The sequence below is a fragment of the Prunus mume genome, linkage group LG6 (assembly GCF_029339155.1).
Source record: "Prunus mume cultivar Tortuosa linkage group LG6, ASM2933915v1, whole genome shotgun sequence".
Classification (NCBI taxonomy): domain Eukaryota; kingdom Viridiplantae; phylum Streptophyta; class Magnoliopsida; order Rosales; family Rosaceae; genus Prunus; species Prunus mume.
In genome coordinates, this window is record NC_142703.1 from 4,821,374 (window position 1) to 4,848,452 (window position 27,079).

Genomic DNA, 27,079 nt, shown 5'->3' on the forward strand with positions numbered 1-27,079 from the left:
AATGGTCAATTGAACTCTCCTCCTACGAGGCTGTGCATTGACTCATGGTTTTGAAATACATCAACCAGATCATTGATTCATGGCCATTATCAATTGTGCAACTCAAGCTTCCTTCAGCAATCTTCTTTTTCCTTCTTGCTTGTAGAGTTCTTAAAAAAAAACTCTGCGTACTTATAGCTCCGGTACAATGGAGGGTGTTCCTCGTCAATCAAATCCTCAATTGGACCAATCACTGTGTCCTTAACATTGCTAATGACAACCTTGGCTCAACTTTGTTGGTCACTGCCCTGTGGGTGCACGCTCTTATACCTTCCATTACTCAAAACCTACATACAAGATACACAAATTCAAATCAAATTTCAATGAAAGTCATTTTTGGTCCCTATAGTTTACTCCTCTATGTGAGGTGTACGTGGTGGTGACGTCTATAAAACTACAAGAGCACAATTGACCAAATTGAAACAATACGGACGAAAGTGGAAATGAGAGTCACCTAGGAGTAATGTTGATCAATCTCTTTCAGACTATACAAGTAGAAGATGATAGACAAGTAAATTGATAGTTCGAGAGAGAGGCAGAAATACAAAGTGTTGGAGAAAGAGGAAACATATATGCAGAGAAAGGGGGAGAGAACTGGAAAGTACTAGAGAAACCTGTGGGCTCCACCGGGCGGCTGCTCAGCTGCTGGTTTTCTTTTGATACGACGAAGGAAGGGGTTTAACGGTTTTTTTTTTTTGGACGAACTAGAGACGACATGACTTGTTGGATCTCGAACAACCCAGACTGTAGAACCTTCTAATTTAGAACTATGTTTTTTAAATTACATTTCGAAGGCAATGACAGGAGAAGTACTCATTAACTTCACCCAAATGAAAAGGGAACAAGGATTCATAAACAGAATAAAATCCAAAACAAAAGAAAATTTAATTATATAAGGAAAAAGCCAGGATCCTTCCAACAGACTATTGTTTTTCTTTGTTAAAGAAGACGTTTACAATACAGAAAACCAAGGACTAACTAACAATGCCCCTTGGCCTAAAATCAACCCACAGGCCAAAGCCAGCTCCAACTCAAAGCAAGCAATACAATGACTTCCCAACACTAAAAACAACAAATTAACTTTCTACGGTTATTTAAAAAAATTGTTCAGCTATCAAAATCTTTCAAAATTTGGTCACCATCAGCAAGATTCTTCCTTGCACAGCAAGCTTTTAGAAAAATCGATGGCCAACCTCAGAAGAAGAGCATTGCAACCATCTCTTTTCCAGATCAAATAATGAAATAAGCAAAAGTTCTCAGTGGACTGCCTTTTGCCTAACACCAGCATCTTCATGCTCAACCTGATAAATAAGGAATAGATTCAGATTCGAGGGATGAGTTACATATCACAACAGACGTGTAGATGTAGCAAGTTATTTATAGTGATTTCACAATTATTTAAAAAAGGGTATTATTTACATTAAGTGTACTGCTCTACTAATCAATTACAACTAAAAGGGAGATAAGATGGATGCGGCTTGGATTTAACATACGATATGGTCTAATAGCAACCCCTTGGTCCTAAGGATAGGAAAGATAGTTTCTAGTTAAAGTGATATATCAATGCTTTTCACAGAAGAAAAAGCGAGAAAACTATGCCGAACCAACTAAATATCTCAAGACTGAAAGATGTAACCAGCCATTACCTCAACAAGTACCCTCGGCTTCTTCTTCGATTTGGCAGCAGGTTCATCTTTCTCAAATCTTCTAGAAGCAAATGCAGATTCCTTTCTCTCTCTCTTGCGAGTAACTGCTTCTGCCTCTTCATCACTTCCAACTGCATCATTAAGATCCTTCAATGAGTCCATTTGATACGCACAAGCACACAAACTCTTCCCCATAATTTTATACAACAGTAGGAACAAGGCATTATAAACCTTTTTCTTTAGTCACAGCTGACTAGAAAATTAGAGTCTGTTATGCAAATTTTGTGTGGACTATGCATGCATCCATTTCATATTCTGTTAAGACTAGAATTTAGCTTTACCATTATCATCATCTGCTTGAGAATTGTCCATTGAAAAACCAGCAAAATCTTCTATATCATCTTCCTCTTCAAGTTCATCATAACCTTCAACATATTCTATCTCAGGTTCCTGCTTATTCCAACCATAAAAGTATTTAGATTATGAAAGTACACAATTTGAAGTAAGAATACCATGAAATACTGCACATTTCAAAATACTAATAATTGAGATATTAGATCATCCAAAAAGAAGGAAATGATAAACTTGCGAAAGAATACCTCCTCCTCTTCTTCTTCTCTCTCAGTATCCAACTGCATTTCTTCCCCTTCAAGAACTTTTTGGTATTTATCAAAGGGGTAATTATATATATCTTTATAAGCATCACCATAAACTCCTTTCTTGAGGCGTTCTAATAGTTCTCTCTCAATGCTCTGCAGAAGGACAGTAAATCTTTATGAGAGCTAGCGACAATAACAGATCAAGTCCAGTACATTTATAGTGTATGGCAGTTAAGTTAAAACCTTATCCAACACTGCAGCTTTTTCAGCCTTTTCCTCTCTTCTAGCCTCTCTCTTTTTCTCTTTCCTTGGTGTCGTCATTATTTTCTCCCTGGTAAACACAATAAATTGCATCAATACAATGGCTCAATACAACTTCTTCAATATCAACATTAAAAAGGTAAAGAAGTCAGTTCTCTGGAGTCACTTTTCGGACAAATTTTTATTATTTTAAAAAACATAATTATTTGACGAAGTGGACATTTATCACATGGACACGAAGCATTACACAATGAGATGATACAGACCTTGTTTTCAAAGCAAGCTTCCTCATGCGTATCCTCATCTGGGTCATTTTAGTCAGCCGTTGCTTTGTTTTGTGCACAAGAAACTTAGGCCAGTACATCTGCCAATTCAGGAAGGTCATGCTGACTAATCACTTCAAGAACCTCTAACTTTATGAAAACTAACATACATTTAATCAGAAACAGTTAAAAAGAGGGTTCAGATTTTCAATACCAGATGTTTATCAATAATTTCAAGTGCTTTCTCATAATTCCTGGGTAACTTAACTCTTTCCCACAATTTGTTTGGCATATGAGCTCTTTCTATAGTTTTCATATAAAGATAGAAGACTCCTGCAGGACACAAACATAACATAGGAAAACATTATATGCATTGCTGCTAGTACAGAAACAAATTCATTGGTATCAGCATAATTAGAAATTTTAAGTAAACTTGCACTCTTAGAAAATCAACAAGACCATATAAGCTTTTCAGATATATGTTAGAAAACAAAGAGGTTTCAAAGGAGATTGGAGATTGTTTGATCTCTTATATTGTAGTTATAAGATGTCGTACATTAAGTGCTCTTAGTTTTGCAGAGGGAAAGTTGCGGGCAGCATTTTCTAGATGCTTCTTTTTGACATACAGTATATCGTGTTCAAAGATGGCATCTCCATGGATGAAAGGCAGAAGGTTTATGTATGTGAACGGAAGCAGCTAAGAGGCTTTTGTGTTGATCAAGGAGAAAGTATATGGGTGCCTATTCATAATGGATTAAAAAAAATTGGCCCTGAGCTAAAAGGATTATGAAGAATCTGCTAACATAATCGACTTTAGTCTACTAAAGAGTACCTAAATTCCAAATTCGTAGCTCTGCCTAAATTCCCTCAACCTCTGATCAAGTGTCAACTAAATATTAAGCAAAACACTTTGTTAAAGCAGGAAATGACCTTAAAATACAGTCATTCTTCGCCATCTTCAAAGCATATTCACGAAGCAAAATGAGAAACAAGTACCATCATGGTCGCGAATGGTGGCATAGCGACTATTAGCCAGAGGGCACGAGCTTCGGTTACAAATCCCAGTGACGTTATATGGGTTTCTACAGAATATCCCAGTTTCAATTCTGACAAAAACAGGAAGAAAAAAACCAATTAATACTCAAAAATAGTAATAAAAAAAAACCAGGTAAATTATAAAAATTTACAGACAAAAAGAACATTAGAGAAAGAAAATGGCATACTTGGACATGAAGCTGCAGTGTTTGTGCCTGATAACCTGCCATATGACCTCGTCGTTCTGCATATTTAATCAAACACTTTCGATTTCGATTTTTGCTGAGCGTATGACCGCAACTGACCCAGTATATTATAAATAAATAAATAAATTTGAAAACTCCATACAAGTTGCAGAGGCAAAGAGTGGGAGAAAGAGAATAGGGTTCTGCTAATAAATGACAGAGAAGAGGGAGAGAGAGAGAGAGAGGCAGAGACGGAGGAGGAGAGCGAGAGAAAGAAGAAACGGCGCCGTTTTTTTAATGAAAATAGAAGAAGCGCTTTGATGTGCTGGGGAAGAAGAAGAAGAAAATTAGGGATGTGAAACATTCGGAAACCCCAAAAATACCCTTGCTTTATTAAAAACACCAATACAAAAATATCAATATAAATGGGGTAAAACTGCGAAAACATAATTAAAAGGTTTTATGTTTGGATTGATTTGTTGCAGGAAAGTAATTGGATTTCACCGTTCTGGAAAAACATTGGTAATTTTCGTTTTGTATTTTTCTTCCCATGTTTCTTTGTGTCCTTCAAATTAGTCTATTTTTATTACATTTATTGATCTGTATTATGGGTTGATCCTTTTTTCTTTTTCTTTTTTGATACCAACTTTTCATGTCGGTTATGAAGAAAATTTGTATATCAACAATTCATAATTTTCCACAGCAATGAGATGCTAGAGGTGTGATGATATTAGCCAGAGTTGGTAAGGACGAGAATTTAGGCATCAACTTTGGGTTTTAAAACAACAATGGATGATCATCCCCAACACTTTCCAATACATCTTCTACAAGATATGTGGTCGAATTCTGAAACGATTGATCCCCAACACTTAGCGAGCTCATATAAAGTTGGCGTGACGGTTGTGAATATTGACAATCAGTTACTTTCCTTACACACCAAGGATTCCTATTTTATTTGTAATTGATTTACTTTAATTCCTGATTTCCTACTGTAAATAGATTTAGAAATTTATTATTTACTTGCCCATTCAGGTTTTGTTGTATTATAAATATGACCTCCTACAAGGAGAAGAATACATAGAAAATTCCCACAAACAAATATTCTCTTATAGTTTTCATATTTTAGCATGGTATCGAGCCACGATCTTGGAATTGCTCACTCTAGTTTCAAACCCCGCCGCTATGGGGTTGATGATTTTTCAACCTCATGGAGGTAGCACCGCCTCCTTTTCTCCTTATCAACCAACCATACTGAGTTGAGTGCCCAAATGGCTCACCTCCTACAGATGCGCACTTTGGCCCCGAATTTGATCCTCAATCAGATCCTATTTTGACGACCCCAACCCCGACCTCGACTATGACGACGACGACCCGACCTCGACTCAGAAGACGATCTCGACCCCAACTCCGATGATGACCACAACCCCGAATTTGTCTATGATTCAGACCTCGATCCCGATTTCGACTTCGACTCTAGTCCCGACTCGTGCCTGATCCCAATCCAATTCCTACTCTACCTATATCCTATGCATCTTCCACGCATGCATTATGACTTCGACTAACGACACCGGCACATGGACTAGATTGCGCATATTGTGGTGATCCGAGACACACTCGTGAGACTTGTTTTAAATTGCATGGCTACCCCGATTGGTGGGCTACTTTTAAAGATCGAGGACAATGCAATACGACCAAGAATGGTAATCGGTTATGGATTCCATACTTCGATAAGATTGATTCCGAGTTGGATAATTGATTCAGTGCAATCGATCATATGACGCTTTGATCCCGATGATTTTCTGAATACTACACAACCTCGACGAACTCAGTATTGCAAATGCCAATGACGTTATTTATCCCGTGATGCTGTTGCACTCTCATCCTCTCTCACATCGCTAATACTTTACTTGTTCCATCTTTATCTACTAAATTGTTGTCCGTTAGTCACCATCAACAATTGAATTGTTGTGTACTCATTTACCCGAGTTTTTGTTTGCTTCAGATATTCACACTAAGGAGATTCTTGGTCGTGGTACTAAGAGAGGGGGCTATATTATGTCGATGACTTCATCTGGCGAGCTAATAGCAGACGCATCCCTTTGATAGCAAACAAAAGCAAATTTGGTTGTGGCACGTCGATTGGGACATCCGCCTTTTAGTTATATGAAGCATCTTATACAGATTTATTCTCGTGTTTCAAGGACTCGACTTCACATGTGATACTTGTATTTTGGCTAAGAGTCACCGTGTGCCCTACCCGTTGAGTACGAACAAGTGTACTACTCCATTTACGTTAATTCACTCTGATGTCTGGGGACCTTCACCTATCACTGCTCCCTCTGGTGTTAGATGGTTTGTCACATTCATAGATGATTGTACACGGATGACATGGCTTTATTTGTCAAGAATAAAAACGAAGTGTTTTCCGCTTTCAATCATTCCACAAACAGATGAAAACTCAGTTTAATGCTCAAATCCAGATTCTTCGCTCTGACAATGGTGGAGAATTTGTCAATCATGACTTTCGACTTACTTCCAACAACATGGAATTATCCATGAGACGACTTGTCCTCGGACACCGCAACAAAATGGTGTTCCGAACGAAAGAATCGACATCTTCTTGAAACCGCCGAGCACTTCGATTGGCGCTCATGTTCCTCGCCATCACCGGGATGATGCTATTGTCACCGCAGTTCACCTAATCAACCGCATGCCTTCTGTGTATTGACTTTTAAAACTCCCTTACAAAAAGCTTGCGCAACATGCACTCGCCTCTGTTTGGTACTCACACCGAATCTTTGGATGTGTGGCTTCGTTCATCTCCACAAAAATCAACGTAGCAAACTTGATCCATGTGCGCTTCGTTGTGTTTTTGTGGGTTATGCCACTCATCGTAAAGGCTACCGTTGTTATCACCCTCCTACTGACGCATACCTATGTCACTTTGGATGTGACCTTTCTGAATCAGCTGTTCTTCTATGACCCATCATCCAATTCTACGCTTGGGGGAGATACGAAATGAAGAGCAGAATTGGAGCAACTTGGAAAACGAAGAAATTCTCCTATGTACAGAAATAATTGATCATCCCGAGTCTGGAGCACAAGATTTCTCTTTGCCGGCGACCAATCGCCCATTCATAGCGATCAATTACACCCACCGATCCATACGAAGATATTTCTGATCCGAGTCTCACACCTCTGCAAATACAGAACAACAAGATGAAGACCCCCTCTAACTCAACAGTACCAGACCAATCTCCGAGAATATCCTTGAGGTAAGTACTCTACTAGACTTGTGCATTTAGAGGATAAAACTATTGGATATCAATTACCTTTCAGGCAAAATCGTGGGAAGCCACCAAATCGCTTATTCACCTGATATTAGCAAGACATCCAAGTATCCAATTGCAAATCATGTATCTACTTGAGAAGTCATTCAACCACTCAAGGCTTTTGTGCATCGGTTGTCGCTATCCATATTCCAACCAAGGTCTCAAGCATTGAAAGATCCTAAGTGGGTCCAAGCTATAAAAGAGGAGATGAAAGCTCTTGAGAAAAATCAGACTTGGACATTGGAGACTATACCACGAGAAAAAGACTATCGGATGTAGATGGGTGTTTACTATAAAACACAATGCAGATGGATCTATCGAGCGATACAAGGCAAGACTTGTGGCAAAAGGGTACACACAGACCTATGGTATAGACTATGAAGAAACCTTTGCTCCATTGCAAAGTTAAACACCGTCAGTCTTATTGTCCCTTGCAGCTAATTTGATTGGCCACTACACTTTGATGTAAGGAATGCTTTTCTACATGGCGAACTCACGGAGGAGGTGTACATGGACATTCCTCCTGGTTATAATTACTACTCAAACTGGAACAGTTTGCAGGCTACGAAAAGCATTGTATGGGTTGAAATCACCACGTGCATGGTTTGGACGGTTCACCATGGCAATGAAGAACAATGGTTTCAAACAGGCAACTCAGATCATACTTTGTTCTTGAAACATCGGAAAGGGAAGGTAACAACATTAATAATTTATGTTGATGATATGATTATTAATGGGAATGATAAATGTGAAATATCACGCCTACAAGACTATCAGCTACAGAGTTTGAGATGAAGGATCTAGGTGGACTCAAGTATTTCTTGGGAATTGAGGTGGCTCGATCATAATGAGGCATATTTCTCTCTCAAAGGAAATATGTCTTGGACTTGTTGATGCACAGAATGCTAGATTGCAAACCTGCGGACACTCCTATTGTTGAATCATCATCTTGAGAATATCCAATCAAGTTCCAACTAACAAAGAAATATACCAAAGGTTAGTGGGAAGATTGATCTATTTGTCACATACTGACCAGACATTGCTTATGCAGTGAGCGTTGTCACAATTTATGCACTTCCAAGTGAAGACCACATGAATGCATTCTTGGATACTTAGATATTTGAAGTCCATACTGGAAAAGGACTTATGTTCTCAAAGCATGGTCATCTAAATATTGATGGTTATTCGATGCAGATTAAGGTGTAATGTAACAGATAGAAAATCCACATCGGGTTACTTCACATTTGTGGGAGGTAATTTGGTGACATGGAGGAGCAAGAAATGAATGTAGTAGCTTTATCCAAAGGCGGTTCAGAGGCATGACTAAAGGGATATGTGAACTTCTTTGGTTAAGAAAGTTGCTTACGAACTTGGGTATAAACCTACATCAACAATGAATCTCTTTTGTGACAACAAGGCTGCTATAGCCATTGCACGTAATCCGTTCACATGATCGCATTAAACATGTTGAGGTGGATCACACTTCATCAAACGAAGCTTGAGGCTAAAGTGTTTGATTTCCTTTTGTGAAATCCGAGGATCAATTGGCGGATATTTTGACAAAGGCGATTTCCAGTAAAGCATTCCACAATTCATGGATCACTGGGCATTGGCGACATCTATGCACCAACGTGAGGGGGAGTGTTACGTGACTTGTGGATATTGACTTACTTTCCTTACACACCAAGGATTCCTATTTTATTTGTAATTGATTTACTTTAATTCCTGATTTCCTACTGTAAATAGATTTATGAATTTATTATTTACTTGCCCATTCAGGTTTTGTTGTATTATAAATATGACCTCCTACAAGGAGAAGAATACATAGAAAATTCCCACAAACAAATATTCTCTTATAGTTTTCATATTTTAGCAGCGAGCTCATATAAAGTTTGATTCGGTTCTTGTCTGTCAATGATTACAATCAGTTACATTTCCTGGTTAAGGAGTTGCTCCATCAAATCTTGTGGCTATTGTCACCAAACAATGTGACCAACAAAATTTTGAGCATGAACAAAAACAGAGAAAGATAAGAGACTTAGAAGGATTAATCATTTTGAGAAAAATATTTCAGTTAATAACATAGAACATGAATTCAATTTTTGTAAAACTACATAAAACAAACTTAAAATTATAATACAAATTTAGTTATATACCCAATCTTAGACATATTCTTATTAAAAAAAACATTATACCATTCAAAAACTATAAACACACCCAAAAATTGACAGCTGTATATTTTTTAATTTAATTAATAAGATGAAATACCTTTATTACCCTTTTAACATATAATTGGAATTCTAATTCCTTTATCTGGCATTGAAGCTAGAGCTGAGCTCATTTCACGAGCTCCAGTCTCTCATCTTCATCTTCAAGCCCAATTTTCAGTTTTTGTTCTTCCATTTCTTGTTTTGAAATCATCTTTCTCTTTGGACTTTTTGGATTGTGTGAATGTCTGTGTCTCCTCTCCATTGCTGGCCCTGACACTTTTTCAAGGGATCAAGCATCAGCTAGCCAAATTGGATAACCTCGATCTCGATCTCGATCTTGATCTCCTATACTTTCGTCCTCATCTTTTTGTTTTTGCTTGTGGATTTGTGCACGAAGGTATGAGATTGAGATTATGGTGGAATTTTATAGTGATATCAAAGGAACCTCAATCTCGATCTCGACAAGTCATCTCGGTGGAAACAACAGCCAAGGACCTCGCCAGTTGTTCCAGAGTACTGCACAACGAAACAAACCCACAAATGTTTAAATGGTAAAATTTCCCCTTTACCCACAAATGTGTCTCTTTACTCATCAAACGCAGGGGTGACATTTATATGGTAATGGAGGTGTTTGTTTGGTAATTTACCATTTAAACGTGATTTTTACATTTCAAACACCATCCTTGCGTTCGCTGAGTAAAGTGCATGTTTAAATGGTAAAATTGTCATTTTCACTACCTTTACCCACAAACGTGTCTCTTTAGTATTTGGATAGAATAAAATTTAAAAATATTCTATAATTATTACGAACTCCAAATAAAAAAGATTTAAATGTAACACAAGAGCTATTTCATTCCGAATTAAGACATTAGAATATTCGCAATTCTGGTACTATTGTTGCGATCAAATTTTAGATGTTGACGTCATTTCGAGAAATAGTATATGCAATTTCACATAGGTTTGTGCAAAAATCGACCCGTTGTTTGCAATTATGGGAAATTGCATGTAGGCGGACAATATGACATAATAGTCAAGGTGCAACTGCATACGGGAATATGCAAGGGCATACTAAATATGCTATTTTTGAACCGGCGACATGCAATTGCCAATCATCGTTAAGTATTTACAAGTATGGATATGCAATTGCATGTATAGTCATTCAAATTCTTATCAGTTGTGTGCAAATTCTAAACCCTTTTGTTTTTTTGGTTGAAGTTTGGAGAAGGGGGAAGAGGGAGTGGTGTCTCCCGAACCATTGTGAGCCTGAGCGACGAGATCTTTGTGGGGAAGGGTCAAAATCATGGGCAAAGTAATTGCTTGAACCCCAAACCCAAGCGCACTTCCTACGGCTCTACAACTCCAAAATTTTTCAAGATTTTCCCTATTGTGTCTTCTTCCTTTGGAGGCTTCTCTTCTTATTCTTTGTGACTTATTCTTTGCAGCTTCTCTTCTTCTTCAGCGCAAAGTAAACACAATTCTAGTCTCATATTCGATGTCACTATCTTATTTAGTCTATTTCACATCATTTTTAGTTTTATAATCAATAATATAGTAATAATTAGTTGATAATTGACAAATTTTGATTTTTTGTACGTTAATACAATGTGGTTCAATCATTTGGCATATATTTAATTATGACATTTATTTTGTTATCAAACTATGAGAGAAGAAATAGGAAGTAGTTATAAATTCTAAAATGAGAATGATGATAATCTAATGACAATATGATAAATAAATAAATAAATTTTAAAAAAAGGACAATGTTGATCAATTAGCTCTTAGTAGAATGATATTCTTGTTCCCAATGTTGAAGGATGTCCTATGTTAAAATCTAGGTTTAAAAAAAAATAGAGACAACATTAATTGGTGTATGCAGTGATGCCCCATAACTAAAAAAATTATGAATTCATTTTATATTTTGGGAAGTATCATGCATGAGAAACTTAGAAGGTAGTTCCATGAGTTTTTAGAAATCCTGGTGATTTGGATTATGAGAGAATTTCTTTTTCTTTTTCTTTTTTCATATATAATGTCTTATATTACATTAGGTTACCTTCTCCACAACAATTTTACGATTACTTCTTCTTCAAAATTAATTTTTGTTCACAGAGTTAATCACATTACTTTTAAAATGGCGAATGTGGGACCCATGTTTTGTTTAATTGAAATAAAATAATTTAGACAAAATAGAATTAAATTTAAATAATTATTTAGTATTAAAAAACTGAAAAGCAAAAAATAATAAAAATAACCTCACTTTCTCTCTTTCTGCAACTTTTTCTCTGGGCAAAACTCCCTAGCTACTAGGGGTGGGCATCGGAACCGAAGAACTGATCAACCAAACCAAATCAGACTGGAAAAAATCAAAAACAATCATGTTGACCAAAAAGTCAAACCCAATTCAAAAAACCAAACAAAACCGGTTCCCGTTCCGGTTCTATACTACAACGTATACAAACTTAACATGCATGATTTCACCATCTTTCTTATAATATAAACCACCCTTGTATGCCTTGCCTTTACTATTATTCCTCACTACGAAGTTAAATTTATAAAATCATACTCGAGCGCCAACAACCTCAATAACGAAATTATTATTCTCGTTCTCACCTTTGATGTACTCAAAAAAACTTTGCTAGCTTTTGTGGAACGTTCGATATTCATAAGAAACGAGATGATTTTTGTCTAATACTTAGAACAAAGATGATTACATACCTACAAAGGCATAATCTCTAATGAAAAATCCTTGTTTCCGGAACTGATTCATGAAGTAGAGTTGGATGGGAAGTTAATCAGGTTGTTTACATAAGATATGTGTTTTTAATCAATTGTTGAAAGACACATTAAAGAATATCAATTGGATGCTAGGGATGCATATAAGATTTTGTGTGAAGAAGTCAAACGAGGAGTTTAAAAATGATATATATTTTAGTCTATTGTATAATTATGAAAGGGTGATGGTTGATAAACAACTAGAGTCGTTAGTGTTTCTCTTTCCCCATTGGATTTCAACAACACTGATAAATGATAAATGGTTTCTTTTGAATAAGAAAGAAGAATTTGAGGAAGTAGAAACACATCTTATGCTTGCAATTTACTCCAACCTATGCTTTGTACTCTTCACGAATGAATGGCCAAGTAATTTGGAAACAAACTTCGCATAACTGAAAACATGAAGAAAAAAAATTCATCCATCTCTTTAAAATCAATCATATAGCGTAATACTAATAAGGTTAGTTATAACAAAAAATTCATGCATCCATCAAAAAAAAAATTTGAACTTACTTCCAAATATGAAACCTATAAGCCTCAATCCATTCTTTCCTAATGTCAAAATTTGTTGTTTTTTCTTTGACGATGGAGTTTTGGGTGTGAGCAACGACTCGAACATATGTCCCAACATGCTTTTGATGTTAAGAAAATCATCATTTTTCGACTTGTCTTGATATGAAACATATATTCCCTCCAATGAATCACTGAAGTTAATAATCTTTAAACCCTTCTCACCCATTACATGATTTTTCTTCTTCTTCAAGCTACCATGAAAGAATCCTTTGTCATGAATGCTAGTCACAACATTAGTCAATTGACTACAATATATACAAAACACATACATTAGATAATATAAACATAACAAAACAAAAACTCTTAACAAAGTTCAAAAAATTACCTTATCGTTTCTATCTTATAAAGATGAAAACAGTCTCATGCATTCTTAATAGGGAGTTTGCTACTTTCATTATAGGAAGAACCTTTATCACCCACCACTCTTCTAACCCAAGCATATAAAGACTCATCATAGTGGTCATAACAAATTGTCCAAACATCCTTCACCAACTCTTCATTACAAGGTAAACCCTCAAAAGGCTTCTGCTTACAAAACACATAAAACCAAGGGCACAAAATGTTCTTATAAGATATTCTTGAAGAATGTTTAAAAGCACTTCTAGTTGTCTCCTTCTTATCCACCTTAACAAACTTAACATGTATGATTTCACCATCTTTCTCATAATATAAACCACCCTCGTATGCCTTGTCTTTACTATTATTCCTCACTACGAAGTTAAGTTTATAAAAGTATACTTATGCACCAAGAACTTCAATAACAGAATTATTATTCTCATGTTCACCTTTGATGTACTCAAAAAAACTATGCTAACTTTTGTGGAACGTTCGATATTCATAAGAAACAAGATGATTAATTGTCTAATACTTAGAACAAAGATTAATACATATCTACAAAGGCACAATCTCTAATGAAAAATCCTTGTTTTCGGAACTGATTCATGAAGTAAAGTTGGAAGGGAAGTTAATTACGTTGTTTACAAAAAATATGTGTTTTTAATAGACTCTTAAAAGACGCATTAAGAAAGATCAATTGGATTTAGGGATGCATATAAGATTTTGTGTGAATATGTCAAATGAGAAGTTTAAACATGATATCCTTTTTAGTCTATTGTATGATTATGAGAGGGTGATGGATGACAAACAACTAGAGTTGTTAGTGTTTCTTATTCCCCCATTGGATTTCAATAACACAGATAAATGATAAATAGTTTCTTTTGATTAAGAGAGAAGAAACTGAGGAAGTAGAAACACATCCTCTGTTTGCAATTCACTCCAATCTATGCTCTGGACTCTTCAAGAATGGATGGCCAAGCAATTTGAAAACAAACTTTGCATAACTGAAAACATGAAGAAAAAAAATTCATCTATCTTTCAAAATCAATCATATTGCATAATACTAATAAGGTTAGTCATGACAAAAAGTTCAGGCATCCATCAAAACAAAAAATCGAACTCACTTCCAAATATGAATATAGTAAAAAAAAACTTAAGAAACCTATAAGCCTTAATCCATTATAAGGTCAAAATTCGTTGCTTTTTTCTTCAACGATAGAGTTTTTGGTGCGAGTAACAACTCGAAAAAATGTCTCAACATGCTTTTGATGTCAAGAAAATCATCATTTTTCGACTTGTCTTAATACGTAACATCTATTCCCTTCAATGAACCACCAAAGTTAATATTCAAAGCCTTCTCGCCCATTACATAATTTTTCTTCTTCTTCAAGCTACTGTGAAAGAATTATTTGCCATGACGCAAGTCACTGCATTCCTCACTACGAAGTTAAATTTCTAAAAGCATACTCAGGCACCAAGAACCTCAATAATGGAATTATTATTCTCATGTTCACATTTGATGTACTCAAAAAAAACTTTGCTAGCTTTTATGGAACGTTCGATACTCATAAGAAACGAGATGATTAATTGTCTAGTACTTAGAACAAAGATGATTACATATCTACAAAGAAGGATTGTCTCTATACCTTTTTCCAGGTACGTTCCCCAGTCATGCTCATGTTGAGGCTTGGTTTGAGGTCAGAGATACCTCTATGTGAGACTTGAGCCCTTATTTCCTGAATTTGCTTATACCAACTGAACTGAAAGTTTACTATCTCTATGTGGGTTTTTACTCCTTTCAAGTGCATGCCATATTTGTAAAGACGCATTAGGAAAAGGGCATATATGAGGGTTATGAAGATATGCGAGTTAATGCTTTGGTTGTGGTTTGGTGAAGAGCTGGTTGCTGGAGAGTACAAGGATAACTTAATGGAATTCCTAAGGCAACGGCTACTTTTTCCTAGGATCCGAGGAATTTGAAATGCATTCATGATAAAGGAGACAAAGTGGAGGTATACAGATTTGACTAGACAAGATTTGGGTTGCAAGCTGGTGGGAAGGGGATTAAATACTGATCTGGGGGAGAAAGAGCTACAGGGGATAGGAGTTGTGGGGAACAAAGAGGGGAAATTACTTAGATTTGGTGGTTGGGCAAATAAATGGCATCACATCTATTTCGAGCCAAAATTAAGGCAGCAAGAAAAGCTAAAATTGGGCTTAGGCATCAAATATATTAGAATCCATTACTGCTCTTCGGCTTAGTAGGTAGCATTTATTACTTCCTCTGCCCATTTTTTGGATTTCAAAAACTAAAGCAAAAAGGGGTTGGTGGTTGGGTGTGGGATGGTGTTTAATTTTGATAAAAGATGTAAGGTGTTGCGGATTTGTTGGTGTTCAATTCCAGATGGAACACTTGAGATCTAGTGGATTTATTTGGAAACAATCTCACACAGAGGTGAAAGGGCTCTCATACTAGAGAGGAGCTCTCATTCAAGAGAGAGAAAAAAAAAGTGTTTTTTAACAATTACTATAACATGCACTGCCACCAATCCTTCCACGAATTTTATTTGGAAGTTCAGTTACTGCTACATCAAGACACATCTTATAATGTATGCCAGAAATATCACCAGTACATTGAGATGCATCATAAATCGTATTCGAGATTGACAACCCAAGCCGTAACCTGTAATGGGCATACAAATCTTGTTTTGCAGAAGCTTTGCCACATACTTTTGTCAACAAATAATGGACTTTCTTTAAGAACAACACCACTTTCATATTCTGCTGCTTTGCTGTATCAATTATATTACTTAATTTTCTTTGTAATTGTATCAAGTTTGCCTCATAAGTCTCATTGGATGGAAACCCATTGAAACAAGCATACCCTATAGGAAAAAGAGGATCAGTTCCAAAGGCGGCATATGCATGAACAAATAGTGAGAAAGGTATAAGAAAAAAAATCAAACAAATTAATGATTTTGCACAAAATATGTTAACTAAAATTGAATTTGGATGCCTCATTTTATTTGGTAAAACAAACTTGAGAAACAATTTAAGCGCGCATGGTTCTATATATATGATATTTGCAATTTATGTAGCAGAATATTAGAAAAAATCTCCCCAAAGGCTTGAAAGCTTAAGTTTCCAATTTGTGGAGTTAGGGCCAAGCTTATATATTATATGCCCCTTTTATAATTTAACATATATATATATACATATGTACTAGAAATTAAAATTTAAAATCATCTTTGATCACTATCTTTTAAATGCAATGAGCAATTAAAATGTTATATAATATCCAAGCCATTCTACGAAGGGATCCCACGTTTTTACTAAACTGAGCAAGACATTCTTAGCCCATTATGCATTGTTACTCAATGACATTGCATATTATTTTAGGTAAAGTTATTATAATAACATCGCCTAAGGTTTTTGATATTTTAACAAAACTTAGAAATTACACTAAAAACCCCATAAGGTTTCAAATTGTATTCCTAAAACCCTTTATAATTTCATTTTATGTAAATTAAAAAAAAATGATGATTTAATTAACAAAACTTCTTCAAATGAAAAAATTAACATCAACAATTAGACCTTAAAGTGAATGTGCAATCTAATATCTGAAGTCAATATTTTCATTTGGAGACATGTATTTAATAACGTCAATTAGAGGAGTTTTGTGAAAATTTGAAACCTTATGAGATGTTAGTGTAGTTTCCTACATCTCAAGGGGTTTTGTGAAGACACTAAGAACCTTAATGGGTGTTAGTGTAAATAGCTCTTTTGGGTATCTATTCAAGAATCATCTCTACGAAGAATTATCCAAATCTGACATTTTTAAGAAATATGATCTATATATCTATATTTATGTAGCATAATTTCACTAAAAACGTCAACAAAAGCTTGAAAGCTTAGTTTGCCAATTTGTGGAGTTAGGGCCATGCTTATATATGATATGTGCATTTTTATAGTTTTACATATTTATGTACTAGAAATTAAATTTTAAAATTATTTTTATTTATCACATTCTTTTATTATGTTAGGACACTTTGGGGGTTCTTTGAAGGTACTAGATGACATGTGATTTGTTATTTGTTTATGTGGAACCGAAACGGGCACCGGTTCGAAACAATGCTATATTTTAATCTCATAACTAATATTTACCCAAGTTCAATTTCAAAACATCTCTCTTTTCTAGCCTCAATATTTCTTTTTATATGAAATTGGATAATTTGTTAATTTTCAAGCCAAAAAAATAAAATTTTAGTTGAAATTTGTATAAAAATATTTTGAAAAAATAATAATAATAATCCAGTTCAAAACTGAACTGAACCAAACCAAACCAAACCGGTTCAACTCGAATTGAACAGTTTTATATTTTTTTTATTAAAACCGAATCAAACCAAAACAGGTAAATAGTACCGATTTCGGTTACACTTTGAGGCAAAAACCGACCTAAACTGAATCGTGCCCACCCCTACTAGCCACTACCTAGCTCCTCCCCACGCCCAAATCCACCTCTCACTCTCTCTCTCTCTCTCTCTCACCAAGCCCAGTCCCCATGGCCACTGCCCAGCTTCCCCGCTACCCAAATCCACAATTCTCTTTCACTGAGTCTGAAACTGACATGAAAACAGATTGAGATCACACCCTTCACAACCTTCCGTCTTAAGGTGCCGCCACCATGCTCCTCACTCTCCTCGACCACCACCGTTGAACCCTAGCACCTGCCCACTAGGTCCCAATCTCACGACGTTGGATTGGCGTCGCTGACCTCTCAAAATCCTCGAGCTAGGCTTCGAAATTGCCGCCGCCATAATGCTGGGGGCTTGGTGAAGGAGAGAGAGAACGGTGGATTTTCTTAAAATATGAATAAAGGCTTAGCTTTGTCTTTTTGCAACTGTAGGAGCATGGGTAAAATGATATTTTTGTATCAAAATTGATTAAAATATGAATAAAAAATTTAAAAAAACTAAAAAATTAAAATTAAACTCTCTCTCTCTCTCTCTCTCTCTCTCTCTCTCTCATCCTGATTTCTACTGCCCAAAAACTTTATTATTATTATTTTTTGGGTTTTTTTTATTTGATTTTCTTTTATTGTTATTTTAAATGTATGATTTTTTATCCATTTTTTTTGTTTTAATATAAAAGTACCATTTTGCCCCTACATTTAATAGAAAAAGTGAAACAAAATTGACGACATGATCATTTGTCTAAACCAAATTAAAGTTAAAGGACCATGGGAACCATTTTGGAAATTGAGGTGACTAAATGCAAATCGGGTCAAAGTTCAGGGACTAATAAAACGATTAACCCTTGTTTTAAAAAAATAAAAATAAATTTAAACCGTTGATCTCATCTAACGGTCTAGAAACTTGATGTTTTATATTAGACAGCAACCTTAGCCCCTACTTCAGCACAACTTCACAAAGGAACAAAGCTCTTCCTGCATCAGATGGTGCAAAGGTCACCCCATTCTACCCTCAATTTCTTTGTTTTGTTTTGCAATTTATTTGCCAATAACAGATACTGCCTCCATAGCTTTGACTCGATATCCTCTGAAGATTGCCATTGAAACTCCAACCTCGGTACCCAAAACCCACAGTAGCAATGGCAGCTTTGGTTGCAATGCCTAGGATGAGAATGAAAATTACAGTTTTCCCAGATGCTTTTCCTCCATTTTTGTGCCGATCCTACAGACCGAAGAAAGTCTCAGTCTTCCATAGAAGGAGGTCTTTTTCAGTCTCTGCGTCTTCAACAAAGGAGACCCAAGACCAAGTACGCGTTCGGTTTGCTCCTTCTCCCACTGGAAATCTCCATGTTGGTGGAGCTAGAACTGCGCTATTCAATTATCTCTTTGCCAGGTACGTCTTTGTTTGTTTTGTTTGTTTGGGTTTATGGTTTGAGTCGGCTCTTTCTTTATTGGATGAGTATGAGTATGAGTATTAGTGTCTGTGCTGGGGCAGGTCCAATGGAGGGAAATTTGTTTTGAGAATTGAAGACACTGATTTGGAGAGGTCTACTAAAGAATCTGAGGAGGCTGTGTTAAATGACCTCTCTTGGCTTGGTCTTGATTGGGATGAAGGTACTTTTTTTCTTGATTAATTCTTTTCCAGCTCTAAAATGCCTATGGTTTAATCCAAAATCCTGTTCCATAGGATGTGTCGAATATGTGAGTGCATTTGGCTATTACTTGAATTAGGACTTTTATACTCAATGCCATGATCGTAATGGCTCAATTAGAGGTGGCAGGAGAGATAAATTTCTCAAATTCAGTGCATGTTGAATCTCCTTTACTCCACGTGTACTGGGTCTTTCTTGTAAAGTTTCCAACTTGGTCATTTCATTTTTGGTGAACTTTGCAGGACCCGGTGTTGATGGAGATTATGGTCCATACCGGCAATCAGAAAGAAATTCTTTGTACAAGCAATACGCTGAGAAGCTTTTAGAGTCTGGTTATGTCTATCGCTGCTTTTGCTCTAGTGAGGTGATTCTCTTCTGTATTTGAGTCTTCAAGCATGTCTTCAATTGCCAAATAATAAGATTAGAAAATGAAAATAATATTGTAATAGATTTATGAATGGAAATTCTAAAGGAGTATGAATGACTTGATGACTTGCCCTTCTGTTTAGTTGATGTTTATGCCTTGTTTAGTTGGCTAAATGAGTGCCACATTGTTGTTCATACCTTTCTAGCTTATTCTGAAAGAAAGTTAGATGAAAATTTGCTTCATATTTTTGGGTTAGGCATCATAAATCCTGTTATTTGTTCATTCTGTGTTCATACTAAAGCGCAATGCTATTGTACATTTGCAATCTTAACCTTATTCTCTCCAGGAACTAGAGAAGATGAAGGAGATTGCGAAACTAAAACAACTGCCTCCAGTATACACAGGGAAGTGGGCCAATGCAAAGACAAAGAAGTACAAGAAGAGCTTCAAAGAGGAACTCCTTACACATATCGGTTTCGTGTGCCAAAGGAAGGAAGTTTGAAAATCAATGACCTTATTCGAGGCGAGGTTAGTTTTTTTTTTTTTTTAAATAAATATTTTGGTTATTGGGTTGGGAGCGCTTAGGAACTCCTAGTATGGTAAAGTTTGTTGCTCACTAACTTAAAGTAATTCATCAATTAACTTCGACAACCATCAAATTTTTAATTAAAAGTTTTATAGGCTGTTAACTTTGTATCGTGTCATGAAGGTCAGTTGGAACTTGGACACTCTTGGAGATTTTGTAATTATGAGAAGCAATGGTCAACCAGTGTACAATTTTTGCGTGACAGTTGATGATGCTACCATGGCTATCTCGCATGTTATTAGGTAATAAGAATAACTTCTTCAACATTTATGAGAGTGTGCTATTTGCCAATCTATTTCACCACTTCACCACTATTGTTTCTTGGATTTTGGTTCATCTCTTTCTTATGTCTTGTGACTCACACAACATTTGCATTCAGAGCAGAGGAGCATCTACCAAATACTCTAAGGCAAGCATTAATATATAAGGTAAATTTCTAAACTCATGTCCTGATTTTCTTTCTGTTTGGGTTTCTAATTTAGAACTATAGTGAAGCTTTTAAAAAAAATAAAAATCTAACTACCATACCAACACAGGCTCTAGGATTCCCAATGCCTCACTTTGCACATGTTTCCTTGATTCTTGCACCGGACCGGAGTAAGCTGTCAAAGAGGCATGGCGCAACTTCAGTGGGCCAGGTAGTAATCTAAATATAGTTTTCGTTACTTGCTAAGAATGTTGGGCTACAGGAGGTTTCTTCCATGGTTTCCTTGAGGTCCAACCCCACCTTTCTCCTACTGATTTCCTTTATTCAAGAGTTTCTTTGTTAATATTAATAGATATTCTTGATATCTAACTACTAGAACTTAACAGTACAGGGAGATGGGCTATCTACCCCAGGCAATGGTGAACTACTTGGCACTGTTAGGTTGGGGTGATGGCACTGAAAATGAATTTTTCACCCTGGACCACCTAGGTTAGTGAATTCCTTTGAAATCTCACTTTATCACCCTCGTGCTCCCTATCATACTCAGAAACCGGCTGCTCAGCTTACGTGCGCTGTTTAAATATCTAAGTGTTTTGTTTACTAATAATTTCAGTTGAGAAATTTTCAATTGGTCGTGTCAACAAAAGTGGTGCCATTTTTGACTCTACCAAGCTAAGGTAATTATAGCTTTAAATCTACTATATGAAGAGAAAGATTGTTTAAGATTTCTTCTACCTAGCATTTCCTTCCCTTGGAGAAGCAGATTGAGTGAGCATTTTGCAGTTGCATGGTTGTTTTGTTGGTATAGGTTTTCCTGATTTACTGTGGATCATGTCAATGAGAATTTAGGCTGCTTATTGAATTCTTGAATTAATTGCATCACTGAGGTATTGTTTCTAATTATATTCTCATACATATACTTACAAACTAAAGATGGATGAATGGTCAACACTTGAGAGCACTTCCATCAGAGGAGTTGACAAAGCTTATTGGTGAGCAATGGAGAAGTACTGGCATCCTTACAGAGTCAGAGGGTTCATTTGTTGAAGTAAGACTCATCTCCTCCACATTTTCATTTTACGGGTTATCTTAGTTTGTAAATTTAGGGAAACGGTGTCTAAGGTCATTAATGCTGTGCATTGCTGTTGATGATACTGTTGTTAAGAACAAGACTATTTGTGGTCTATGATTTTTTATAATAGGTCTACTGTATCCAGGGGAGCTTCTTCACTTCCCGATGATTTCAATACAAGTTAAAGTGCCCCTTAAATTGAAGTGTTTTCTGCGTTTCGACCACCTCAATATTTTTTATATTTTATATTTTATAATCATGAAAAGTGAAGCATGTCTACTATGTAATTTCGTAGGACGCAGTTCAGTTGCTCAAGGATGGGATTGATTTGACACCAGATTCAGATAAAGCACTCTCAAACTTGTTATCGTACCCTTTACATGAAACTTTATCCAGGTGATCTTGATTTTTTTGTCACACTTACTCTGGTTATTTGGCTTTTTTCCCCCCCTTTTTTGTTGTTGTTGTTGGAAAATATATCATTGAATTGGCACTCTGAAGGGTTCATAAGAATTTGAGAGAGATTGATAACAATTGTCTCTAATCGAATATCAAGAACTGCTCAACCACTTCACAACTTTGATATGCTTTTGCTGACTTTTCGGATGGCCATTTATTTCCTTCTGGAATGTTGTTGTGGTTCTTTATCATAAGTTATGGGGATTATGTATTGAATTGGATGAACTTGCATTTAGCCCTCCATTTGAAACAATAATATGCAAGCAACGGCTGAGTATCCCAAGGGTTCGCTAGCATGTTGAAACGTGAATGTGGGCTAAGACATTATATCCAACATAAGACAGTGCTCGCACACAGATAGACAAAAATATGGATTTATTTTCAATGGAAGGGTGGAATATTCCTAAGTTGGTGTTGCATTTAGGTTTACCACTTCAAATGTATATGGCCTTCTGTTCTTCAAATCACCGTATTTGTCTTGTAACGAGTAAGCTATGTATGAAGAAGGGGATGCTTTGTTGGCTATTGATGTTAACAGAACTACTATATGTGTATGATAACTATGAATTTGTTTGTCATGGCTGCAGTCTTGAAGCCAAACCAGTCTTAGAGGACAAACTTTCTGAGTTTGCAGCCAGCTTCATAGCTGCTTATGACAGTGGTGAACTACTTGCTGCACTCGAAGAAGGCCATGCTGGTTGGCAGAAATGGGTGAAGAGCTTTGGCAAATCACTGAAGCGCAAGGTGGCTTCTCTCTCTTTCATTGTTCATTTATTTTTCAACCTTTTCATGAACTTCTCTCCATTTCTGGCTAATAAAATGAAAATTTTGTGCATTCAAAATTTTAATGGCAGGGGAAATCATTGTTCATGCCTCTCCGAGTGCTGTTAACAGGAAAGCTTCATGGCCCAGATATAGGGGCTAGCGTGCTTTTACTGCATAATGGTGGAAAATCTGGTATTATTGCTCCTCAAGCTGAGTTTGTGACATTGGATGAAAGGTTCAGAGTGTTGAGAAAAGTTGACTGGGAAGCATTAATCAAGAACCGATCTCCGCTGGAGACTGCCGCCACTGTATCAACTTGAGAGTTCACAGTTTTCAGTTTTTTTCCTTATTTTTTTTTAGCTTGCACATGAAGTTATTCATCACAATCGTATTTTTGGGAGAAAACAAAATTTTTACCAAGTTACATAATCATTTATCATGACAAGTATGCACAGCCAATGAAGAACATAATATGACCAGCGAGACACCAACAAGGGAAGAATAAGATTTGACAAACTGGTATCCATCACAATCGGTTTTTTTGTTCTTTTGTTTTCCACATGAAGTTATACATTTTCGGGAGAAATCCGATTTTTTACTGAGTTACATAAGCATTTATTATGACAAGTATGCACAGCCAATGAAGAACACTCACCAGCGAGACACCAAAAGAGAAGAATAAGATTTGACGAACTGGTATCCATCACAATCTTTTGTTTTTTTTTTTTTTTGGCTTGAACATGAAGTTATCCATCACAATTGTATTTTGCGAAAACGAAATTTTTACCGAGTTACATAATAATTTATTATGACAAGTATGCACAGCCAATGAAGAACACAATATGACCAGCGAGACATCAACAAGAGAAGAATAAGGTTTGACAAACTGGTATAAAACACAGTCTGCAGACTTGAATAGACCAAGAAGCCATGCCCGTTTCTTTTTCTCCTTTGTAGTCTTTTTGTTTTACTTTTCTTTTCTCCTTTTTAATCTGTTTGTTTTGCTTTTAATTCCAAACCCAATTAACACATTTCTTGCACCCCGTCACATTAACAATAAAAAAATAAAAATAAAAATCTTTGTTTCTTGTACTCTTATTCCAATCTCTGAATGATTTTTTTTACTTTTATTCTCTTAATTCTTAGAAGATAAAAGTTTTGATCTAAAAAGGATGCGTCTCCAAGGGAGTATGCAAATGAAATAGGCAAAATTGTACTATAACAACCTAGGTAGCATGTTGCCTTCCCATTTGCCTCATGAAAAAAGTTTGAATGGTTTTATGTAATTAAATCAGAGAGAGAGAGAGAGAGAGAGAGAGAGTGTTCATAAGTTTTACTCGTTATGCGACTGTGGAAATAAAGGGCATCAGGTTTCGTTTGTTTTTCTTTTTTCCTTTTTTCTTCCCCAAGGGTTCGACCGTATTGAAAACATGGAAGTTGAAGCCTGTACTGTACTACTACTGTGAAAATTGTAGGAGATATTTTTGGTGAACCCCATTATTGGTCATCATTTAACGGCCATAATTTTGTTCACTGGTTAAATGGGCCAATCCTGCTAAAGCTGCCTGATAGATAATGACCGGATTATTTATTTATTTATTTATTACAGAAAAAGAACTGCCAAGTGAATGAGAGGCCCGTATATGGTTCACCCGCCAGTAAGGATGAAATGAAAACTAGGAATTTTACTTTTTGGTCCTCAATTTTGATCCTTTCTTACGTTGAATTTTGAGAGTTGGGCAAGTTTTTTGGAGGACATCAAGTGGGGCATATTGACAGTTCAGTACAGAAATATTATCCACATACATCTGAGCACACTTAGCACCTTACAATCTTGGCATAATATCCACACTCAGAAAAATATTCAAAAATATATGCAGCCTAGACAAAATAGGAAATTCAAAGAAGAAATTTCTACAAATTGTTGCAGAAACTTGCCCATCAGAAAAGCCACATTTTCTGTTCAACACCCAATTCACTGTAAAAAATATACTTAGCCAAAAAAAGAGAGAGAGAGAGAGAGAGAGAGAGAGAGAGTAATGGCTTTGGAAAACTGTTTGCAACTAAGCACAGTGTGCACTACAAGAGTTGGTGCTGCACAATGCTATCAGCCATTTTCTTCCAGGGAAAAGCTTATTGTGCCAACCTGCAATGGATTGAAGAAATCTGTTTTGAAATTCTCTTCATCTTCATCTTTTGCTCCTTCCAACAAATCCCACAGATCCCGCTTTATTTGCAAGGCTCGTGAAGCTGTGAATGAAGGTTAGCTGCACAGTCTCTGCTATTATTGTTGTTTGTTTCTGATTAGTTCTTAATTATTTATGTTGAATGTCACTCTCCCTTGATTTCGTTAGGAATCTTGTAACTTCTATATGTAGATGTATGACAACTAGAAGAAGAAATAACAACAGATATTAGTGCAATGAACAACTCAAGAAGGTGTTGAAAGCAGCTACAGTTATTAACCACTTGCAGAATTGACAATTGAGTTTATTATGCAATATCTTCTTTTGCTTTCTTTTAATTGATGGCAATTTTTCGCTATGCAAAATTTGTTCTTTCGTATATAATACCTATGTCGTGTTGGTCACATGACCAGTTATTTTCATACAAATATATGTACAGTAGAGTATGCAAGAATTTTTATTTAATTACCCAAATTTGACTACTTGTGCAACTTATAAGTTACTTTTGCACTATAATTTGTTACCTGTTCCATCTTCAGATTAGTTGGTTTGGTTCTGAATAAGAACCACATCACATGAATATATCAACTTAGTGAGTTCATTGACTTGTGCAAACTCTGCAGTTCAAGTAGTGAATGATTCAAGTTGGAATAACCTGGTGATTGCAAGTGAGAACCCAGTTCTGGTAGAATTTTGGGCACCATGGTGTGGACCATGCCGGATGATTGCCCCAGTGATCGATGAACTGGCGAAAGAGTATGCTGGGAAGATAGCTTGTTTCAAGCTCAACACTGATGACAGCCCCAACATTGCCACTCAATATGGCATAAGGAGCATCCCAACTGTGCTTTTCTTCAAGAATGGAGAAAAGAAGGAGAGCGTTATTGGAGCAGTGCCCAAGTCCACCTTGTCTGCCACCATAGAAAAATATGTAGATCTTTAAAGAGGGAAATGATGTATACACACTTTCAGTGTGAGCCACCATGCTTGTGCTCATGAAGCTATTCATTGTTAATCTTCAATTAACTCCCCGTTTTGAATTCATATAATTTCTTATTGTTGTTTACTTCTTGTAATCTTTAACCTTTTATTATGCTCAACTTTTCATTTACCCCCTAAAACAAGTATATATTTCTACACATTGAAAATTGGGGCCAACTGTCGAAATACATGAAGTCGTCTAGGAAATTCTAAAGAGTTTTTTTATTTAAACCCCCACTTCACTTTGCTCACCCCATATTTTAAATTCACCCCAACTTCTAATTCAAATTTTAACAATTTCTAAGAAAACCCCACCATCTTCCCAAACTCAATCCTAAATCTAAGGAGAAAGAAACGACTTCTAATAACTCCTTATAATTAATTAGAATAATCTACTCTTACCACATTTGTATACATTCTCATACCACCTTATATGGCAGATGAGGTGGACAACACATCAATTAAAATTAATTTAAAGTTTTCTTAACTTTTATGATTTATTGACACTTTTAATTGATGTGATTGTCCACTTCATCTGCATATAAATGAAAATATGGGATATAAATGTGTAAGTGTAGCATTACTCAATTAATTATGCTTTATTTTAAGAGTAATGCTACACTTACCATTTATATCCCACATTTTCATACCACCTTATGTAGCATATGAAGTGGACAATCACATCAATTAAAAAGTGTCAATAAATCATAAAAGATAAGAAAACTTTAAATTAATTTTAATTGATGTGTTGTCCACTTCATCCGCCACATAAAGTGGTATGAGAATGTGGTATACAAATGTGATAAGAGTAGCATTATTCTTATTTTAATAATATTTTAAACATCTATTTTATGCTACCCAT

At 35.9% G+C, this 27,079-nt stretch overlaps 4 protein-coding genes across 5 annotated transcripts; 3 read left to right on the forward strand and 1 right to left on the reverse strand.

The window, feature by feature from the left end:
- Positions 1-900: 900 nt before the first annotated feature.
- Positions 901-4,378, reverse strand: LOC103336441 (uncharacterized). The gene is made up of 9 exons (XM_008239478.3): positions 4,032-4,378; positions 3,805-3,914; positions 3,023-3,141; positions 2,812-2,909; positions 2,528-2,615; positions 2,285-2,437; positions 2,027-2,135; positions 1,686-1,816; positions 901-1,340 (listed from the first exon to the last, which is right to left on the reverse strand). Exons 1-9 carry the CDS (start codon positions 4,091-4,093, stop codon positions 1,296-1,298), a joined length of 915 nt encoding a protein of 304 aa, XP_008237700.2. The 5' UTR covers positions 4,094-4,378; the 3' UTR covers positions 901-1,295.
- A 14,270-nt stretch (positions 4,379-18,648) lies between these two features.
- On the forward strand, positions 18,649-23,479 carry LOC103336440 (glutamate--tRNA ligase, chloroplastic/mitochondrial). Of its 2 annotated transcripts, none has more exons than XM_008239476.3 (13): positions 18,649-19,115; positions 19,218-19,336; positions 19,617-19,738; positions 20,088-20,269; positions 20,451-20,569; positions 20,707-20,755; positions 20,864-20,965; positions 21,141-21,243; positions 21,368-21,431; positions 21,688-21,802; positions 22,122-22,222; positions 22,873-23,029; positions 23,140-23,479. In XM_008239476.3, exons 5-13 carry the CDS (start codon positions 20,490-20,492, stop codon positions 23,368-23,370), a joined length of 1,002 nt encoding a protein of 333 aa, XP_008237698.2. In that variant the 5' UTR covers positions 18,649-19,115; positions 19,218-19,336; positions 19,617-19,738; positions 20,088-20,269; positions 20,451-20,489; the 3' UTR covers positions 23,371-23,479. The 2 variants fall into 2 exon arrangements, with proteins under 2 accessions (XP_008237698.2, XP_088910017.1); XM_089053891.1 differs by having other exon boundaries at positions 20,456-20,569.
- Positions 18,862-20,243, forward strand: LOC148915900 (glutamate--tRNA ligase, chloroplastic/mitochondrial-like). The gene is made up of 4 exons (XM_089055019.1): positions 18,862-19,115; positions 19,218-19,336; positions 19,617-19,738; positions 20,088-20,243. Exons 1-4 carry the CDS (start codon positions 18,862-18,864, stop codon positions 20,241-20,243), a joined length of 651 nt encoding a protein of 216 aa, XP_088911145.1.
- Positions 23,480-24,873: 1,394 nt separating the features above from the next.
- On the forward strand, positions 24,874-26,302 carry LOC103336439 (uncharacterized). The gene is made up of 2 exons (XM_008239475.3): positions 24,874-25,312; positions 25,860-26,302. The coding sequence occupies exons 1-2, from the start codon at positions 25,090-25,092 to the stop codon at positions 26,177-26,179; spliced, it is 543 nt and encodes a 180-aa protein (XP_008237697.2). The 5' UTR covers positions 24,874-25,089; the 3' UTR covers positions 26,180-26,302.
- Positions 26,303-27,079: the final 777 nt, after the last annotated feature.

Excerpts from the sequence above, each read along its gene's own strand:
- LOC103336440 (XM_089053891.1), top strand. The coding sequence starts at position 20,250 with ATGACCTTATTCGAGGCGAG. Across the intron at positions 20,756-20,863 it reads GGCAAGCATTAATATATAAG|GCTCTAGGATTCCCAATGCC; the intron begins GTAAATTTCTAA and ends ATACCAACACAG. Across the intron at positions 21,432-21,687 it reads TTTGACTCTACCAAGCTAAG|ATGGATGAATGGTCAACACT; the intron begins GTAATTATAGCT and ends TACAAACTAAAG.
- LOC103336439 (XM_008239475.3), top strand. The coding sequence starts at position 25,090 with ATGGCTTTGGAAAACTGTTTGCAACTAAGCACAGTGTGCACTACAAGA. Across the intron at positions 25,313-25,859 it reads TCGTGAAGCTGTGAATGAAG|TTCAAGTAGTGAATGATTCA; the intron begins GTTAGCTGCACA and ends CAAACTCTGCAG.
- LOC103336441 (XM_008239478.3), bottom strand. The coding sequence starts at position 4,093 with ATGCAGAACGACGAGGTCATATGGCAGGTTATCAGGCACAAACACTGC. Across the intron at positions 3,142-3,804 it reads CACCATTCGCGACCATGATG|GAGTCTTCTATCTTTATATG; the intron begins GTACTTGTTTCT and ends TGTGTCCTGCAG. Across the intron at positions 2,910-3,022 it reads AAATTATTGATAAACATCTG|ATGTACTGGCCTAAGTTTCT; the intron begins GTATTGAAAATC and ends CTGAATTGGCAG.
- LOC148915900 (XM_089055019.1), top strand. The coding sequence starts at position 18,862 with ATGGCAGCTTTGGTTGCAATGCCTAGGATGAGAATGAAAATTACAGTT. Across the intron at positions 19,116-19,217 it reads TTCAATTATCTCTTTGCCAG|GTCCAATGGAGGGAAATTTG; the intron begins GTACGTCTTTGT and ends GTGCTGGGGCAG. Across the intron at positions 19,337-19,616 it reads TGGTCTTGATTGGGATGAAG|GACCCGGTGTTGATGGAGAT; the intron begins GTACTTTTTTTC and ends TGAACTTTGCAG.